This window comes from Nicotiana tabacum, chromosome 3 (assembly GCF_000715075.1).
Source record: "Nicotiana tabacum cultivar K326 chromosome 3, ASM71507v2, whole genome shotgun sequence".
Taxonomy (NCBI): domain Eukaryota; kingdom Viridiplantae; phylum Streptophyta; class Magnoliopsida; order Solanales; family Solanaceae; genus Nicotiana; species Nicotiana tabacum.
In genome coordinates, this window is record NC_134082.1 from 146,748,055 (window position 1) to 146,768,499 (window position 20,445).

Below are 20,445 nucleotides of genomic sequence, written 5' to 3' on the forward strand. Positions count from 1 at the left end.
TTTAAACTACGCTATAAACTCAAATTTAAAAGCCAACATGGGGAAATAATTCAGCTAATTTACAATTTTGGATAAATTTGTTTGAAGCAACATATTATAATTAAAAGAACTTACTTTAAATACATATAACCATGAAATTATACGAACCTAAATTGAAAATAATATTTTCAATACTTAAAACTTAATCTTACATCATTTAGTAATCGATTATCAAATATGCTAAATCTCAAAATTGAGATCAATCGTATAATTCTTGTATCTATAATTCACTCTATTCGAACCTATTTTATTTCTCATTGACACTAACGATAATATATATATTTTTGTCACGACTCACTACTAGAAAATGGTTATTTTTCGACTGCAAAAAGGGTCAGAAAATGCTAGTTTCTGACTACATTCAGACCTAAAAGTCGCAGTCACAAAATAGTTGGTCTGAAATATTTTGCGACCGAATCCGTCCGTAATTTGCGACTTCAGTGATCGAAAAGTCAAAATAGGAAAGTGACTAATAAATGTGGTTAATTTTTCGACTGACACGGTCGCAAATAATTTAAATTAAATTTTAATTGTATATTAACCTTCCCACTACTTCGGTCGCAAACGACATACATAATTATAATTTTATTTGAGTTTTCCCATGTATTATCCGCTTTGGGCCTAGGAACGCACATAGTTGTCTTTCGGGTTACATCACATCGATCGAACCCAAAGCGCGCATACCATGTGAACTTGTGTCATATAAAGCTCTTCGTCCTTTTTCATTCCGATGTAAAGTGACATGTGCATTCCTTCTTCAGAAACTTGCTAGGCCAGAACTTAGCCCACCTCCGTCAATGGCATCACATTATAAATGTATATATACACATTATCAACCTAAAAAATATCCAAGGTGAAAACGACTTTATGTTGACATGTAGCAACTACTATATTATATTAAGGGAATAAGAAAAGTCCATTATAGTGGACGAAATATCTTGTGGTGGGGAAAAGGAATTGCAAGTACAATAATTTGTGCTTGTTTTAGGGTAAACTGGGGAGATGCATGAGGTTAGGTTAAAGATGTTATTTTGATAAATCCATACTGATATATTTATATAAATAAAAATCAATCAATTTCTGCATTATGCTTTTGTAATTAACAATGATCATATGTTTGTCATGATGAATCCACGTTCGGCTAATTGACCATGGTGGGGGAGTTTAGTCAAACTAATTCGTGGCTAAGAGGCCAGCTAATTAAATTACGTTTTGTTTATTAATTTCCCTTTGTTCTCATCATTCCGCAATTGATTATTCATTAATTATTTGTTTCGCTACTTCATCTCTTTATTTACATCATAGCCTTGATTTGTAGTCTTAAATTCTTTTATGAAGCATTTAGGTTCGAGAGAGAATTGATGACTTTTACAAAATTCTTGGCATTAGCACTGCAACCTTGGATAACAATATTTCTTGTATTATAAAAAAAATATAATAGAAACAAGATAAAATCTTTATTAAAACGATTTTTGGCATTACCAGAAGTCTGATATAATCTATATGTTATTATCGTAACAATAATAATAATAATAATAATAATAATAATAATAATAAACAGTCCGAAAATCGAACGACCTCCAACATTATAAACTACACTTAATTACTTCAAAGGGATTTGGGTGGAAGTAGTCTTGGAACTATCTCTAAATTAATTTAAATAAAGCCAGAGAAAACTAGAATCATTTCCTTAAGTAAAGAGAGGAGAATATAAGATATAGTAGAGTCAAGAGAGATAGGGTAGACAGTTGAGGCGGGGTGGGCGCCAAATGGAGGGCGTCGTGCACAAAAGTATCTGCGAATTGTGAGCTGTTTATGTTTGTTTGAGGGGTTCTCTCGCATTAAAATATTGGATGCTATAAAAAGATAGAATAAAGTATTACGACTTAAAGCAATTCCGTTATAAGGACAGTTTGGGATAGAATGTAAGAATATTTATGTTAAATGACTTTGTAACAAACACGGACAACGAAGCTACCGTCTTTTGCTCTTGTCTCCTTTTTTTTTTTCGTTCGGTGTCCGGTACTTACCTTAGAATTCGATTAAATTTAGATTTACGTCGGAAAATTTCATATTAAGGGGTAAAATGCTCCCTAACAAAGACGAATCCATACTCATAGCTCGAACCCGAGATTTCTGATTGAGGATGAAGAAACGCTTACCACTCCATCATCAGAGGCGTTTCTAGGAAACAGAGCCGGATGGGTTTACAAAACGATCTCAAATTAATATACAATAGTTTATGGGTTCACAATATAATATTTATAGATATTTAATGAATTTTTTTAATGTATATACAAAATATAAGTAAAAGCTATTAAGTTCCAATAAACCCGTTATTCACACTCTGGATCCGTCCCTGTGCACCACAACCCTTGTTAGTCTCTTTTCTCTCCTTATCCTCCATCATCTAGACTGTCTTGTTCACTTACTCTTTTTCTTTTTGATTTCTAAATATTAACTTATACTATTATTATATATTGGCGATATAAAGAAATTTTAAATTATAAGTGTATATTAATAGTGGCAGAGACAAGATCTTCGCGAAGGGAGTTCAAAAAGAAAAAAATTAAGATTATAGATAGTAGAAATTGAACCTATGATCTAACAAAGGTTTTGAACCCCATTGAGCAGTTAAAATAGCACGGTCTAGCCAGTTTTCGGACAGGTCATTCAAAAATAGCCAGCGTTTACCAAGTCAATGAAAAATAGACACTATTTTGCTGCAACAGAGACCGGTCCAGCATAATATACTAGAGTTCGGTGCACTTGTGTATGAACTTCCAGCATATTATGCTGGACCGGTATACTTTGCTGGCTCCAGTATAATATACTGGAGATTGGAGCATCCGGTGCTCCAAACTCTAGTATATTATGCTGGACCGGTATATTATACTGGAACTCCAGAATATTATGCTGGAGTATTTTTTCCAGATTTTGAACACCAGTATATTATGCTGGAGTATTTTTCCAGATTGAACAGTGTTTTCGTTCAGATTTATCTTTACATGAAAAGTGGCTAAATTTCGATTACTTTTGAAATTGTGGCTATTTTTGAATTACCACTTGTAAATCTGGTTATTTTTGAATTTCCCTTCATTGACCACTAAGCTACACTTTTAGGTTGTGTTAAGGGGATTCAAAGTAAAAATCAGATTTTGCATTATATATACATTATAATTTTTCGGCGAAGGGGTTACGGGTAAACCCCCTTCCGCCCCTAAATCCGCCCCTGTGTATTAACTTATTGTAATAAGTAATCATGTTATTGAACCATCTAATATCTTTTACTTGTTCCTAATGAAGTTAAACAATTTGGGTTGATTTAAGGCCTGGACTTTTTAAGACACTAATTGCAATATACGCAATTTAGCATTCTAATGTCTATTTAAATCAACTCTTGTTGGCAAATTACTCCAACCAAAAGAGAGAGAGAGAAGAGCATCTTTGAGTTTTTATGCACACAATTGCATGTTGTTGCTTCACGTAGTTAGGAATAATTGGTTCATTTGACAAGTTCTAACCACCAGACTCCCCTACTTAAACTTACAAAATAAATTAAATTTTCCTTTTGGTAAAAACAAAAACAACTTTCAGACACAAAATTTTGTTTTAAGATTATTTTTTAAAACATTTTTAGAAATTAAACGAAAATTAAATCCAAATGTCACATTAGAGCATGAGGGTTGCTTCAAGTGGTTACTAGTAACTAGTTGGTGTATCCAGGAATTATTACTATTATTAGGTTTTATGTTTAAATTTTGATTTTGTGTGGTTTGAATTTTATACTACTCAATAAAAATTATGGTTTACATATTATTTATGCGGCACGAATCATAATTAGCCGTAGCCTAATACAAATACTGGATATCAGGTGGAAAATAAGAAAATAAAAACTTATGCTTTCGCTCTAAAAAATGATATTTCTCTTGTATTGGTGCTCAACAAACTAAGAAGGAAAAAAAAAGGTCCTCTGACTGCAAATGAATTAATGAAGAAAATTACAGCTTATCACATGGGCACTAAAAGAGGTATTTCTTTAAAAATTGATTGCCGTCTTAAGCATCAATATTAAACTAGTTTAACATCTATCAGAATCATTCTGTCAGGCATATTTATGAGGGATCCATCAACTACACCTAATCCCATTATAAAAATGACTAAAATATGAAAAAAAACATGTCTCATGACAAAAAATTAAAATACATATCTTTTATGAATTTAGTTGGCTATAATTCGAATTTAACGAAGATTTATTTAGTTTTCCCTACTTATCATATATGAGAGAACATTGTAGTGAAAGAAATGTTTTCTCAAGTCACATAAAATTATAAAGAAAAAACAAAATTTCTCAATTTTCCTTTTCAAAAATTTTCATTTTGGAAATATCAGAAGCGCGTACTGTACGTCACACTTATATTAGGTGTTACTCATGGTTTTGGTATCTCTTTTATTTATTTTTTTCTAACTTTTTTCACATGTCCAAAGCTGCTTTAGTATTTGAATATTCTCTCTGTTCCATTTTATTACACCAATGATTTTCTTGGATTTTAGATATTATTTTGAATTGTTCATTATTTATTATAGTAATAATTGTGCAATAACATTAATGCAAATAATCAATATCAAATTTTCAAACAAAAACCTCACACGATATTTTAGAAAACGAATTCCTATTCGATGAGTGCATACCAAGAATTTGAACAAAAAGAGTACATAGTTATTAATAGACTTATGTTAGATATTGGTGAACTTTTCAAAATAAAAGAGTATCATATAATCAGAAAATTGAGAATGGGTTGAGTAATATAGAAAAAGATTTAAGTTATGTATAGTGATGCAGTGAAATAAATTTTTATAGTATCAATATAACTTTAACCTATTATAACATATTACTTATTATTTATTCTATATAATCAGTTAATATTATTAAATAAAATAAATAGAATTACATTATTAATAAACTGATACGAAAGAGGAGGAGGGAACAAAGGAGTTAGCTTTTTGGAAGGTGTTATTCCAGAGATGGACTCTCATGCTAAAAAGTAGAATAGTAGTAACTACTTTTTCATTTCATTATTATTATTATTATATTGTCCTTGTATTATTTTTATCCCTCCTATTCGCTAGTCTTCTCTTCTGCTTCATTCTTCTTCTTCATCAAGATTACACGTCAACTCCAGCTCTTACATTCACCTTTCCCTGCAATTCCCTTCTGTCAGTCAAATACACTTTCTTCTTTCTTTTCTCCCTCCAATTCCTTAGCCTTCTTTTCCCCTTAATTTTCTACGTTTTCACTTGTTGACATTTGAGCATTTTGGGTTCCGTCTAGTTTTTCAACGGTGAGTTGACAATTTTGCTGAATACTGTTGACAATTGTTGATGAAAATTACTGTTGATCAACATCTCGAGGATTTTGATGAAACTTTTTTCTAGTGCATTCTGGGTCAGATTCTTTTTTGCCGTTTTCTCTGTCAGTATATTTCTGTCTGTAAAGTTGACATGATGGTTTGTTTGTTTTCCTTTTTTCTCTCTCATTCTTTTCTTGTTTGTTCTTGGATCGTTGATCACGAGGAAAGTTAAAATCTTGATTTGACTCGTACCCTCCTGTTCCGTGTGTGAATTTTATGCAAAGCTATGATTTTTATAACACTGGATTACTGAATTTATGTTGAAATTGATCTATCAATGAAGATGTGTGTCTTATTTTTGCTGTCGGGAAATCCAGTCATGAGTTGTTCACTAGAATGAATAATTAACTGGATTCTCTCTGCTTTGCTTCTCTGTTTTTTTCAGTTTCTTTAAACTGTTTGTTCTATGCATCTACTGTGTTATCTCATAATCCTTTTTTCTTTCTTCTATATATGAGATTTATCTGCTAAAGTTCGATGTCTAATGTTTACTTGATCAGTTTAGAAAGTGATGACCAATCCAAAAAATAATTAATCTTTGTTGAATCATATCAGGAGTCTCATATTTCCATATGTCAGTAAGCATAATACTTTTAAGCATAGCCTTTTGTATTACAGTTTATTGATTATTTTTTCCCAGTTAGTACCTAAATTAGTAATTCTTTTACCATTGTGATGAACTTGATGGAAATCTGATAGGGGGCTCTCAAGAATATAAGTATCTGTGGTATGAATTGGATTTATTTGCTCCTTTCACATGTTTAAGATGTCCAATGCATATTAGAATATAACAAAAAAGGCTCAGTTTTTATGAATATGATTTCAGTTAGTTATCTCTCAATAAGCATTGTTAATTAAGTGAATTTCTGTTCATTCCTTTTTCCTTGGACAATGTTGTTTGTCAGGTAAAATCATCATTTGATCTTATTGTGTCTGCAGGGTGTGGACTAGGTTTAAGGATCTCATTTCACTGAATGTTATATAGTAAGTTCTTAGTTTCACGGGGTAACATGGAGCTGCCCCTATAAGGTTATTGTACTTTTTGGAATCCTGCTGTATGGGAAGCTTATTGAACCTCATTGATTTTGATCAAGGAGCGATGGCAAGAAAATTTCTTTCAAACAAAAGACATGGCGGTAAGTGCTTTTCATTCTCTGAAGTTGCATCACGAGCATGATATTGTGGAAGCTGGTAATGATTGCACGGTGTTATCTTGCTACAAAGTTATTTGCTCGAATTAGTGGTCCTTTTAGACTGTTAGATGAATTGGCAGATCCTGATTTTGGAGCATTTAAGTTTATCAGAATATTGACTAATTTGAGAAAAAGGTGATGATCAAACTATTTTACCACACTCTTCTTGTAATCACCCTTTCTCCCTTAAGTTCAAATCCTGAAGCGCAATGGTTTCTGCTACTACTCTTGCAACCATTGCAATATGAAGAACTTGTTGCAATATCCATATATACATAAGCACTTGATAATAAAGTGAGACAATGGTGATAGTGCGTTGTGGCTCTTTAATCTCTTCTTCTAAAAAACCAACTGGAAATATGATGATGCATTCATCTATTGTGCAGGCTTGGATGCTCCTAGAAATAGCATGGAGTTTCCAGTTGAAGCTTCTCAGAGGTTCTGTGCTGGAGGGGACAACGGACAGGTAAAAGTTTTATTATGTCATGTTTGAATCCTCTTAATTGATGTGGGAATACTCTTAGCATATCGAGCCTTGAAAGAAAAGATGAGGACATATTTGCATATGATTAAACAGCAATAACCCGTGTGCTAGGATTCTCCAGCCTCATGTAACTATGGTCCTATAGAGTATGCAAATTCAGAATGACAAAGAACTTTTACTATGGTCCTAGATTCTCCAGCCTCATATGATTTTGCAAGTTCAGAATGACAAAGAACTCAATGGCTGCTATTACATTTGAGAATTTAGGAGTTCAGCACTTAGAAGTTCAATTCTTTAGTTCTTCTCTGTGAACATCATGTGTTAACTTTTTAACACTGCGCTTTTCTAATCTTTACAAGTTAGTTGTTTTCTAGATTCTTGCATCTCAAATCCTTCATGTGTGGTTTTTGTTTCTTTTTTCTACACTTAAATCAATTATTTTTATATGTTGCAAGAATTAGATCAGGCTTCTGAATTTTCTGGGAGTTTTGAGATGATTCCTTCTCATTTTCATCCACATATTTGAGTGCAGTGCACTTATCACATGATTGACTGGCCAGAAAAGAACAGTTATGGGAACGAGGCTCCAATGAAGAAACTGATCAGAGAAGAAATAGCTAGAAGACCAAACACAGGACATAGTGCCCCTAGTGTGGTGGCCCGTCTAATGGGAGTGGATGCATTACCATTAGATACAAGAAGATCATCAGCAAAGCAGGTCGAGAAAAAGAATGAAATGATAAAAGACAACCGTCCCAAAGAGGAATGGTTGAGAAAGGTCTCCGTCGATCATGCAACACAGTCCTCCAGACAGAAAATTTCAAATTCCTCTAACCATGATGAAGCATGTGATTTTGACCGACAGAGTGACAGCCAAAAACTGAACAAATATAAACCTCGAGAACATCCTCAGGAGGAGGAACTACAAAAGTTTAAGAAAGATTTTGAAGCATGGCAAGCAGCAAGGTTCAAGGAATGTTCAAAGTTTGTTGAACTTGGCACCAGTCCAAGTCAATGGCTAGCACAACAAAGCCTGAACAAGGAAAAGTTGACTATTTATGCAAATTCAATGAGAACCGCAGCTATTGAGAAACCTATAGAGCTTAGAGGGCCAGTAACAGTGAATCCTCAGAAAAGAGGCCTTTTGGAGCATCAGAAAAATATAAATGAATTTCCTGCACCTGCACAAAATAAGACCAACTGTGTAAGGGAAGTTACTCCGAACCCCGATCAGCAGCGTCCTCTTACAAGTTCTTACCAGGGACTTGATGTTTCTTCAGGTCCTACAAAGATTGTAATTCTGAGGCCTTGTCCTGACAGGATGGGAACTAATGAAGAGTCGTGGGCCAGTTCTCCAGGCATTTCTGAAGACAGGGGTAGTATAGAAGAATTTCTTGAGGAGGTCAAGGAAAGACTGAACTGTGAATTACAAGGAAAGAGTTCCAAAAGGATCACTACTGTCAGAGGAGGAGGAATTGAGACCCCTTACAGCGAAATGTCACCAGATGCAAAGCAAATAGCTAAATCTATTGCAAAACATGCAAGGGAGAGTGTTACTAGGGACTTTGAAATAACATTACCTCGATCAGAGTCGACAAGGTCCTATAGAAGTGATATTCAATTTGATGGGACGAGTTCTCCTGAATTCGTCAATAGAGATACAAGGAGATTTTTGACAGAACGGTTGAGGAATGTCCTCAAGCAAGAAACATCTCACGGTACTCACAGGCTTGCTCGCGGAAGCTCCATATCAACGGTTCTGAATAAAGAAAAATGCAGTGCTGAAGAAATCAGATACACTTGTAATACGGGAGATAAAGCCACCAACTCTGACAATCTGAAAGATGAAATAGACATGCACAGCAGATCTTTCAGACGGGATCCTGGCAACGATGTAATGCTTGAGGAGGACCTATCTCCTAGGAACCTAATTAGATCCTTGTCAGCTCCTGTGTCGGGGACATCATTTGGAAAGCTTCTTCTAGAGGATCGACATATGTTGACAGGGGCCCATATTAGAAGAAAACATGAAACTATTGAGAAGGCCACAGGGAATGTCAAAAAACGTCAAAAGGAGAAATTCAACCTTAGGCGAAAGGTTTCCAGCTTTAGTTATAGTTTTATACTTAAGGGCAGACTCTTTGGTAGAAAAGTTCATTCTTGGGAGGAACCACATGGACAAACATACAATCTCATGAAAGATTTTCCAAGTCCACCAACTGGTACACCGAATTTTTATGAAAGACATGTAAGGAGCCTAAATGATCATTCTCATTTCTACACTCCCCTAAGAGTTGAAACTAAATATCTGAATGATGCTGATTTGTCATCACACCTAACTATGGATATTATTTTGTTCTAGGAAAATCCCACTGAAGTTCCACCGAGTCCTGCATCTGTATGCAGCAGTGTCAATGAAGAATATTGGAGGCAAACAGACTACTTCACCCCATCATCGACCTCTGATGTACATCCACTGGATGATAGCGAGATGCCTCGTGTTTTCAGAGAGATCAGCACTAATTTGAATGGTACTATTAAAAGCTTCCTTAAATGTCCTCAAACATGCATTGTTCTTTCTTTCCGGTTCACTATATCATGATCATGTTTTCTGGAAAACACACAAAGCAATTCTAGTCATGTGGTTTGGGCTCATAAAATAATACTGTTTGAGCATTGTGCAAACTATGGAAACTTCAGCTGTGATCACATAACATTCTTCTGACAGGACATTTGTCCCTCATCATGTGCTTGAGATAAAATTTTAAAAAAAAAAATGCATAGATCATATTCCTGGAGTTGTATCTCATTCCCTTCTTTCCCTAACTTAGTGCCTTCCTTGCTTGCATTATAATTGGCTTTACCAATTGTTATTACTCTATCTTGAAATTGTAACTGCATGGAACTCTAAAGAAGTTGCTGTTTTTTTTAACATGACAGAGCTAAGGAGGCAACTGAATCAACTAGATACTTATGACTCTGAGGACACCATGATTGATGAGCAGCCAGTTGAAGAGGAGATGTTGGAGATTGAAGACAAAGCCGAGGCATACATTAGAGACCTGCTTGTTGCTTCTGGTTTATATGATGGTTCGCGTGATAAATATATATCAAGATGGGATCCACTTGGAAAGCCTATAAGCAACCAAGTTTTTGAAGAAGCAGAAAAATCATACATACAAAAAACAAAGGATGAAGAAGGGTATACAGAAGATCAGTTACAGAGGATAAATCACAAGTTATTGTGTGACTTACTGAATGAAGCACTTCCAAGTGTACTTGGAGGGGCTTCCACAATGTCTCGGTTCATGAAAAGTGCTGTTCGTCCTATTCCACGACCTCCTCAGGGAAAGAAGTTACTTGAACGCGTGTGGGAAATAGTTGGTGTTTATGTTTACCCTCCATGGGATAGAACATCTCAATCCCTGGACAATATAGTGGACAGGGACTTGAAGTCCACCCCTTGGTCCGGATTGGTGGATGAAGATGTTAATGCTCTAGGTAAAGATATGGAATGCCAGATTATTGGTGACCTTATTCGAGAAATGGTCCAGGATATGTTGTTATAATCTTTTTTTTCTCTTCCTCTACTTCTTTTTATTCTTTAGTTTGACCACTTTTATGAAGTTTTGGAACTTCTGAGTGGCCGGGGCATAAGACATGTAAAATGTTTATCTGCCCAAGTGTGTTTGATTTACAGAAATTTTTATGTGCAGGCTTTCTAGTGTTGGATACATTTGTTCATAATATATGGCTTGATCTGGCGGTACTCAATGTACATTATTAGACTTAGGTTTAATGGTTTATTCATTCGATAAATCAGTTTTGTTTGTTATAATGTCATTATACAGCATTCAGAAAGTGTGAAATCTCACTTTGTATGCTACCTCTACTTCTAATAACTCTTTTATTTTCTTTACTTTATCTTGTTTATTTTGTATTTACAAAATGGAGTAGATTCTACAGTTTAGCATACCATAACATGCTCTGAAAATTTACGTGCTTCTAATACATTGTAAAATGAATGCAAGCTTCATTGTCTGAACCTGATTGATTTTGATCATCGCACCAGGTGCTACCGTGGTAGCAATAGAGGTCAAGTGGTCACACGAGAAAAGAGATCAAATGGCAATGCAAGGTCATACGTCCGGGGCGGATCCAGCCTATTCCCATGAATCCAGTAGCTTTTGCATATTCCGCAATAGCGGATTCAAGATTTTAAAGTTGCGCGTGCTCACTGATAAAAATTTTGAAAGGAGAGGAAAGATGAGTTTAGTTATGAGTGCTCGCTCAATATTTATCTAAATATTTTTGTAATTACCTATACAAATTTACTAAATCTTATCAAAGATAACGGGTGCTTGAGCATCCAAAAATAACATGTAAATTCGCCATTGATATTCCATGTATATGTATTAAAAAATCCACTAAATATCCACAAATATTTTATTGTGAACCCAGTTACTTATTGTATATTTACTTAAGGTAGCTTTAAGAACCCATAAACAGTAAATTCTGGATCCGCCTCTCATACGTCCATTTGGCTTCTCACGGAGTAAAGTTCACATCCAAACATCTGACTCGAAAATGGGAGTAGCCCCATCAAGCTCCGGCGATAGTGTTGTATTTTGGGCCGGGCCCGGGCCTTCGTGGGCCAAACGGGCCGGGCTTCGTGGGCCTGGGCTCTGGCGGTCCCGGGCTTCGTGGGCTCAACGGGTGGAACCGGCCCGTGACGGGCCTAAGCCCACATGGTCCTGGGCTTAACGGGTTGGGCTTCGCGGGCCTAGCGGTTTTTTTTTTTAAGGCAATTTCTTGTAGTATCATGGGTATATTAAAAATATATATGTAGTATATATGTAGATCTAATTATTAAAGTGCTTGACGAAAAAGAAAAATAACAAAACAATAGTAAAACACTAAATTGTCATGCATAATATATTGTCTTGTAGTATATATATTGTATCTTATGTATATATATTATAACTTATTACTTATATATTTTCTTGTAGTATATATTGTATGTTATGTATATATATTCTCTTATATATTTTTTTGTAGTATATATTGTATCTTATGTATATATATTCTCTTATATATTTTCTTGTAGTATATATATTGTATCTTATGTATATATATTCTCTTATATATTTTCTTGTAGTATATATATTGTATCTTATGTATATATATTCTCTTATATATTTTCTTGTAGTATATATATTGTATCTTATGTATATATATTCTCTTATATATTTTCTTGTAGTATATATTGTATCTTATGTATATATATTCTCTTATATATTTTCTTGTAGTATATATATTGTATCTTATGTATATATATTCTCTTATATATTTTCTTGTAGTATATATTGTATGTTATGTATATATTGTAGCTTATAAATAATTCTAAGTAAAGACAAAGAAATATTGCGAAAAGATATTCAAGGGTAGAAGCAATAAATTTTATTACCAAAAATGGCATATCTTTCTTAGTCATCCTTCCCCCAATGGAATGAGCACAACAAGGTACTAATACCACCATTAGAAGGAAAAAAAACTAAGGAAGATGTGCCAAAATACAAGTTACATATTAGTCTATGTATTATCTCTAACAAATCTCATAAATCCTTCAAGGTTCGGAGGAGGTTGCGTTGGTGGTGGTGGAAAAGAAGCTTGTTCATCACCACTTCCGGGCGAAGCCGAATCCTCCCAATTTCCTCATTTGAAAGATCTAAAGCCTTATAAATATTCGAATACCAAAAATGAGGACCTCCCAATTTCATTGTAGGATTTAACATTGCAGCAACACCATAAATAGGAGGGATAGGAAAAAAATATTTTTTAAACTTTTGTTTCATTTCATTTATAGCAAGTTCATAAATGTCCCCACCCTCACCAAATTCAACAAACAAATCAGATAGTGCTGCAATATAAACTAAACAGTTTGAAATAGTAGGATAATATTGCCCAGAAAATGCATTTGTAGCAATTTGAAAATGTTCTAAAAAATCTAAAAGAATTTTAACATTCGTCCAATCTTGAGTAGTAAGCATTTCATCATCATCCTCACCACCTACCCGAGAATTAAACGTTGCATTAATTGGGTTTCTATATTCATATGCAACTACTAAACTTTCGTACATACAATTCCATCTAGTCGGGCAAGGTTTAGGAACTTTTCTTTCTCTAAGGCCATATTCATCACATTTTTTAAAATACTCTCTAAGTCTACTTCTACGGTTTGAATAAAAAAGCCAATTAAGAGTCATTCTAACCTTTTCAATTTCTATGTTTAAAATTCGCATACCATCACCGACAATTAAATGATAAATATGACAAATACATCTAACATGGAAAATATTAGTAAATGCAGGATTTAGTGTTGTTGTAAGCATGCCTATAGCACTAGTGTTACTAGAAGCATTATCCATAGAAATTGCCATTATTTTATCGCTAAAGCAAAAATATCTACAAATATCTGCAACAGTGTTAGCTATAAACTTACCTGTGTGACGCGAATTAATTATTCTATATGCAATTATGCGTTTTTGCATTATCCATTCCTCATCTATCCAATGACTTGTAACAGTTAGATAATCACAATCATTATCATTTCTACCAATATCAGTAGTAATAGAAATCCGATTAGGTATATGAGTAAATAAATACCGAAAATATTGTTCATATTCATGTTTGAATTTATAAATATCACTCTTAACTGTTGCGCGAGGCCAACCTTTATAAGTAGGATTAAAAACTCTTCTAATATAATGAACCCAATTAGGATTAGAAGCAAAAGTATAAGGTAAGCACATAACAGTAATCATCTTTGCTAATTCTTCACGATCTCTATTTGGATCGTAATATAAAATACCTCCGGTGACAGTGTTAATTCCTGGTTGAACTAGATTTGAACCTGTACTAGGGTTAACCGCAGAATCTACACTTGTCTCCTCTAGCTGCGCTTTCATTTGAAAAAATCTAGCCTTATCTCTAGGGTGTGTTTTTATGTGCCTAGTCAAACTACCCGTGCCGCTACGGTCTCCAGTATATTTATGCGCCATTAATTTCCCACAAGTTTTACACTTAGCCTTATTTTGTTCTCTTACTTGAGTAAAAAAAATTCCAAACTAATGATGTTTCTAGACATTTAGCAGGTTCTTTATTAAAAGTAGGAGTTTCTACAGGTGGGTCGACCGGTGCATCAGTTGGGTTATTAAGAGGACTAGTAGGTGTATCATCTAAATCCGGTGCTTGGGTTTCATCATCATCCTCATTTTCCTCATTATTTTCTAAGATAGTTTCATTAGGATAAAGAGCATTCATAATTTCATCATCTAATCTTTCACCTGGTGCAACATTATGGTAAAATTCACTATCGGTAAATTGAAAACAAGGGTGATCACTATCAAGAATTAAAGAAGGAGGAGGACGTCTAGGTTGGCGACTACTTTCAACTTGCTTATCTTTTCTAGGTCGGGGAGCCGGGGGAAGGGTAGTTGGTTGACCACTACTTTCACCAAATATTTTCCTTTACCAAATATTTTTTTCAAAGAAAATGTCATATTAATTATAATTATGCAATCTAAATCACACAAAAATATATTCTTAAAACGTAAGAGTTGAAACGAGTTTACCGGATTGCCGAACAACTTCTTAAAAATTGAAAATCGTTGAACACTTGAAAACTTCAATTCAACAACTTCACAATTTTTCACGAAATTTCAACAATATATTAAGTAATTGTAGTAGAGAGATTGAGAGATATTAATGAATTGGTGAATAAAAATGAAAGAATGAGGGGGTATTTATAGTTGAGAAATGGGGAAAAGTGTAATTATATAAAGTTTGGAGGCCAAATGGCCATTTTCTAAACTACCAAACGGTCAAAAAAAGCCCCAAACGGCTACTTTTTAAATATGGTCGTTGGGCTGGTTTTTTTTAAAAAAAAATTAAAATTATAGTCGTTAGGCCCGCTAGGCCCGCTAGGCCCGCTGGGCCCGGACCAGGCCCACCAGCCGGTCCCGGGCTCGTGGGCTTACCAAAGAAGACCAGCCCGCCTCGGGCTTTAAGAGACCACCAGGACTGGCCCACCAGGCCCGTCAGGCCCGTTAAGACCGCGGGCCCGGTCCTGTCCAGTTCGGGACCGGCCCACAGTGCAGCATTACCGGCGAAAAGGCAAGACCCAATTTTGTCTCTTTACTTCCAGGAAGATTAAGATTTATATTATGACCATTGCTCCTGTCAAAAAAACAAAAAAAGGATTGGACAAAGACCAAAAGTTGGGTAATGGTTCACAATCTTAGGTTTCTTAGGAGAGTTGCAAATCATAAGCTGGCGTTCCATGCTTAGCCAACAGGTCCGATCAAAAGCTACTCAAAATAACGTTGCAAATCAAAGTTGGACATGGACACCTAATCTTTATTTTCTTAGGCATTGGAAAATATATTTGGACTCACATGACTTCAACTAGCCGGAAGAACAAATTTTCAGCATCATAGGGCATTTGCATCTATACCCACTTTTTGTATCACGTTTTAACTTGTGCTCGATTTGAAAAAAAATTGCAAGCGTACCCGCTTTTTCGCATAACTTCAGCATACGGGGCTGAAGTAGCAAAAGGCAATCACGCAAAACTTCAGCATTTTAGTAGACGGGCCTGAAGTAGCAAGTGTGTTGAACCAAGTGTGCTGAAATTTTTGTTTTGTAACTGGTGAACTTAGAGCTGAAGTTTTTGTTTTGTAACTAGCGAACTTCAGTTTTTTGTTTTTGTAACTGGCGAAAAGTTTTTGTTTTGTAACTGGCGAAGTTTTTTTTTTTTTTTGGCAATCCGCTAGGCAAGTGCCTAGGGCTAGTTTTTTATTAATAGAAGAAAAGAAAAATACAACAAATAGGAAAAGTACAAATAAGGGGGACAATAGCATCGGTATTGTTACCCATATGCCTTGGCTATATAATCACTCTTCTGCGCCTCACATTGCCTATGACAGCCTCATGTAGAGGATTCATGGTGTAGCGGCCTGCAAAGTCTCACGAGGGCATATAATCTTATAGCCGTGTGGATAATTTCCAAAGGCATAGGACCAAGGAAACACAAACCCTGCTAAATCTTACCTTACTAATCCTATTGAGGTATAAAAAACATCACCTACTAGCATGCATGTAAAAAATAAGAACTAGAAAGTACCAAATATTCAATGATCATCACAGAGTTTATAACATAGTCTGTGATGATATTACAAATGAGTATACTAATATAATGGTAGAATAAAATGATGAAGGAATTAAAATGTTGTCCCTTCTTGTCCGAACTTGTAATTTCTTCAAGTTGTAATTCTTTTTCATCACAACCCACCAATTCTTCAAGATGTATTCAAAAATCATGATTTCTTTTTTGAACGATTGAACTTTGTAGATGTAGTTGGGGCAACCTTCTTTTGTTTGGCAACTCTCATTGGAGGTCGCCTAATATTTAAAAAATTACTGACCTTGTCGTCCCAACTATTTTTCCGTGTATGTGCCTTCTTTATTTTTCCACTATGCATAGGTGATAGGTCACCTTTTCTTGATACCTCTGCCCGACATTGATTTAAGATATCATCTTCCTCCCCTTCTTCATATATATCTCTACCTACCAATAGTGGATTTGGCATGTCTTGAGAAACACCCTGAGTCATCAATGTATTGCCAGCTTGTGCAGTAACCAGACTTGCCTTACTTTGTTGTGATTTGTTCATGCTCATATTCTCATCATCAGTGCTTGAAATAACATGATTTAAAGCTTTTTTAGGATCAGAACTTACCATTGCATCCAAAAGTTGTCTTTCGTCTAACAAAATAACTGGAGCAGTGGTTACGAGCTGTTGCTGCCCAACCTGTGAAATTGTTACTGTTTTGCAATCACCAGTAGGAGTCCTAGCTGTAGCGTTTGGATCATTTTGTTGCTGCTGTTCAATAGGACTTGTATGGATACCTGACGTGGCCTGTTTGGTCAATGTTACACCTATATGAGTTGCAGCTGGTGTACCTCGCCTTGTAGATGTTCTTGCAGTAACACTTGTTGTCACAGTTTGGAACTGCCCAGATGTTGGTGTTCCTGTTTTTGTTCGATCACCATTAGGCTTTGTGTTTGAGGTGTTGGGATTAATTTGCTGCTGTTGCACAGTAGTTGTAGGTGTTGAGCTGAAGTTTTTGTTTTGTAACTAGCGAAGTTTTTATTTTGAAGTTATTTAGTTAACCTAGATACTAATAACTCCTTTGATTTTGCTTCGTGTTGATGAGTACTATCTTCTCCGGATTGTGATGATTTCGTAGCAACAATTTTCTTGTGATATCAAATTGACTCGTCTGTATTATTTATTGCTCTTAATTAAGCCCCAAGTCTCTGCATAATAATCAGAGTTTGGGAAAACGGCATATACTACTCTAATAGAGAAACGGACGAAGCACAAAATTTATACCATTATATGCTGTTTCATTTAGAAGGATATCCAGTTGTAATGAATCCAATATATTTTCTGCTTAGTTGAGATTCTCCTGTATATGATTCGAGAGAGTTGCAAAGCAAGCAGGAGGAGAAAGAGGACCGAAGTTATTTAAAAAGTGGGTACAAGTTAAAAGTTTTTAAAAAAATAGGTATAGGTTAAATGTGGGCGACCAAATAAGGCACCCCGTGCAATTTTTACGATTAGGGGTGGCAAACGGACGAGTCGGGTACGGGGTCTACAACGGATAAAAATTCGATCCGATCCATATTTATACGGATAGAAAATAGGTTAACCGACGGATAATATGGATATCCATATTATTCATAGCTTCTTGGATATGATTACTTTTGAGAGGATTTTATTGATTCCCAAACTTGAGGAGCCTCAATTTGAGCAAATATAAAAATTAAACTCATTGATTATCCATTGTTTAGGTGGATAATATGAAAATCCATATTTGATCCATTTTTAAAAAGTTTATTATCTAACTCATATTTTAGCAGATAATATGGATAAATAACTATTTTTTTAATCCCTTTTGCCACCACTAATATGATTCCACATCAAAGCGAGACAAAATTCTCTCCTTTTTTCTTCTTCAAAAGAATTTGATTTATAAAAAATGCCACCCCTCTCCTAATTAATTTCCAACAATACCAATATTATTATTATCAATGGGTTTTGTGTTTTTCAATACAGAAGGAATAATTTTCAGAGTAAGAGGATAGCTTTTATTTATTTATTTATTTATTTATTTATTTATGTGTATGGACTTCTTGCCTAAAATTTACGATCCGAATTCGGGAACTCTGATTTCGTGTTATTCGTTGAAAGTTGAAACAGTGTTGTATGGTAGCTAGTCATTTTCGGAGCAGACTCGACAGGGAATTTAAATTCCCTTTCTCTTTAATTAATTCTGGCCAATTAATTATAGGTGTGGATCGGTCACCGGCCTAGCCATGTGATACGGCGGCGCCACGGAGGTGCACATGACACGTCGGCATTGCTCCGTCCTTCCCTAAAAAAAAAATCAAGGAAATTTGAGATGATGCCCCAATTTACTTCTAAGAAAACAAGAAAAATTAACTGTCTGATATTTGAAGTTATTGGTCTCATTAATTTGAATTCACACTGAATAGACTCACTAGAAAGTTATAGCATCCTCTACCGAAAAATTCTTTTAACTTGATAATAATTGCAGTTGAGACTTCTTTTGTTAAAATTAAGCTATGACTAAATTAAATATGAGATAAACATCAAGCAAAACGAGAATTGAAAGTAGGATGGACAAAAGTTCACATGCTAAACCAAATTTTGATTTGACTTGGTTTACTTTTAGTGTTTTTGCTTTGACGGATTTTGGCATTATGTTCCAAATTCAATTAACATTCAACGTTACATTTAAAATGAAAACATAAACGGAGAGAACGTTGTGCGCATGTGCACTTTTACATGTGATACCATGAACTCTTGATCAGTTTGTGAGGTTCCAGATAATTATTATATGAAATACGTGGAATATTAATTATTCTGATAATCGTGGAAGTCAAATTAAGTCTAATTTACAGCCAAAAAAAAGAGGAAATATAATGACAAAATAAAATATATTTTTGAAGGTGAGCTAGAAATAGAAAGGAGAAGAAATTGATAGAATGAGAGGTCCATGTCACACAGGTGGGGTTTATAGAGAAGAAAACGTGCCTCATAAATTGGCGGCAAATTGGCCGCAACCGGCGGGTAGTTGATGGACAGGCGTACGTAGACCTTTTGGCTCGTGCTTCCTCTTCTTTTGTATTTCTCACCCATTTTCCTACTGTTTTTGTTTTTTGATTTCCCACCAGGTGTTCGGTATCCGCATTGGAGCCCGACTACATTCGGATTTGCACCGCGTAGGGCCCTATTCTGGGGAAAGCGCTCTCTACCAAGGATTTTTCCATACCCACGACTCGAACTCGAAACCTCTAGTTAAGGGAAGAGCAGTCTCATCCACTGCACAACATCCTTTGGTACCTATTTTCCTACTGTACTAAAACATAAAATGGTCATAACGCCTCTATACAACACAAAAGCAAATCCAAAAAAAGAGAGGAATAAGAGTCTGTTTGGATTTGTTGATTAAAAGTAGCTATCAAATGTTGAAAAATAATTTTAAGTGTTTAATTTAATTTATGAATAAGCTTTATGTATTTAGATAAAATTATTCAAGTTGAAAATAAGTACCGCAATTGATATGTTTGGCAAAATAGTGGTGAAAAATACTTTTTGCTAAACTAACTAAATGGCCTTAAAGTTATTTACAAAAAAAAAATGAATTTAAAAGAATTACATGAAAAATAATGAAAGACGAAAATAGAGCAGATATGAAATTATGAATTTTATTTTGGAAGGTACTTTATCGAATAACAAAAATTATTAGGGATAAAAGTAATCAAACTTTTGGTCAAACTAGAAGTACTTAAGGTTCTTTTGGCCATAAAAAATTTATATTTTTTCGGAAATTTTTTACTTTTTTTTTCGGGATCTTTACACAAATAACCGGTCATATTCATTCTTTATTTTTTTAAGTCATATACATAGATTATACATTGATTAACAATTATACACATAATACACAAATTATGCATATATTGTACCTCCACCGACTATTTTTAGTTTAAGCGATTGAGTAGAAGGCTATGCGGGTTAATTCTTCATTTTTTTATAAATTAGTTTTTGGTCAAAAAAATTTTAAATTTCACTTGAAGTTGAATTGATTTATCATTAGAAAGACCTATCTGTAGTAATTTGAGTTTATTCATTCTGTCTTTCTTTATGAATTTTTATAATCTATGGAT

General features: G+C 34.6%; 1 protein-coding gene across 5 annotated transcripts; it reads left to right on the plus strand.

Annotated features, from left to right (window-relative positions):
• The first annotated feature begins 5,127 nt into the window (after positions 1-5,127).
• LOC107827655 (uncharacterized) lies at positions 5,128-11,040 on the plus strand. 5 transcript variants are annotated; one of them, XM_016654842.2, is made up of 7 exons: positions 5,128-5,381; positions 6,390-6,434; positions 6,545-6,586; positions 7,030-7,109; positions 7,660-9,375; positions 9,490-9,658; positions 10,068-11,040. In XM_016654842.2, exons 2-7 carry the CDS (start codon positions 6,425-6,427, stop codon positions 10,694-10,696), a joined length of 2,646 nt encoding a protein of 881 aa, XP_016510328.2. In that variant the 5' UTR covers positions 5,128-5,381; positions 6,390-6,424; the 3' UTR covers positions 10,697-11,040. The 5 variants fall into 5 exon arrangements, with proteins under 5 accessions (XP_016510328.2, XP_016510326.2, XP_016510323.2 ...); XM_016654840.2 differs by having other exon boundaries at positions 5,129-5,485; positions 6,390-6,586; XM_016654837.2 differs by having other exon boundaries at positions 5,129-5,381; positions 6,390-6,586.
• The last annotated feature ends 9,405 nt before the right edge of the window (positions 11,041-20,445 follow it).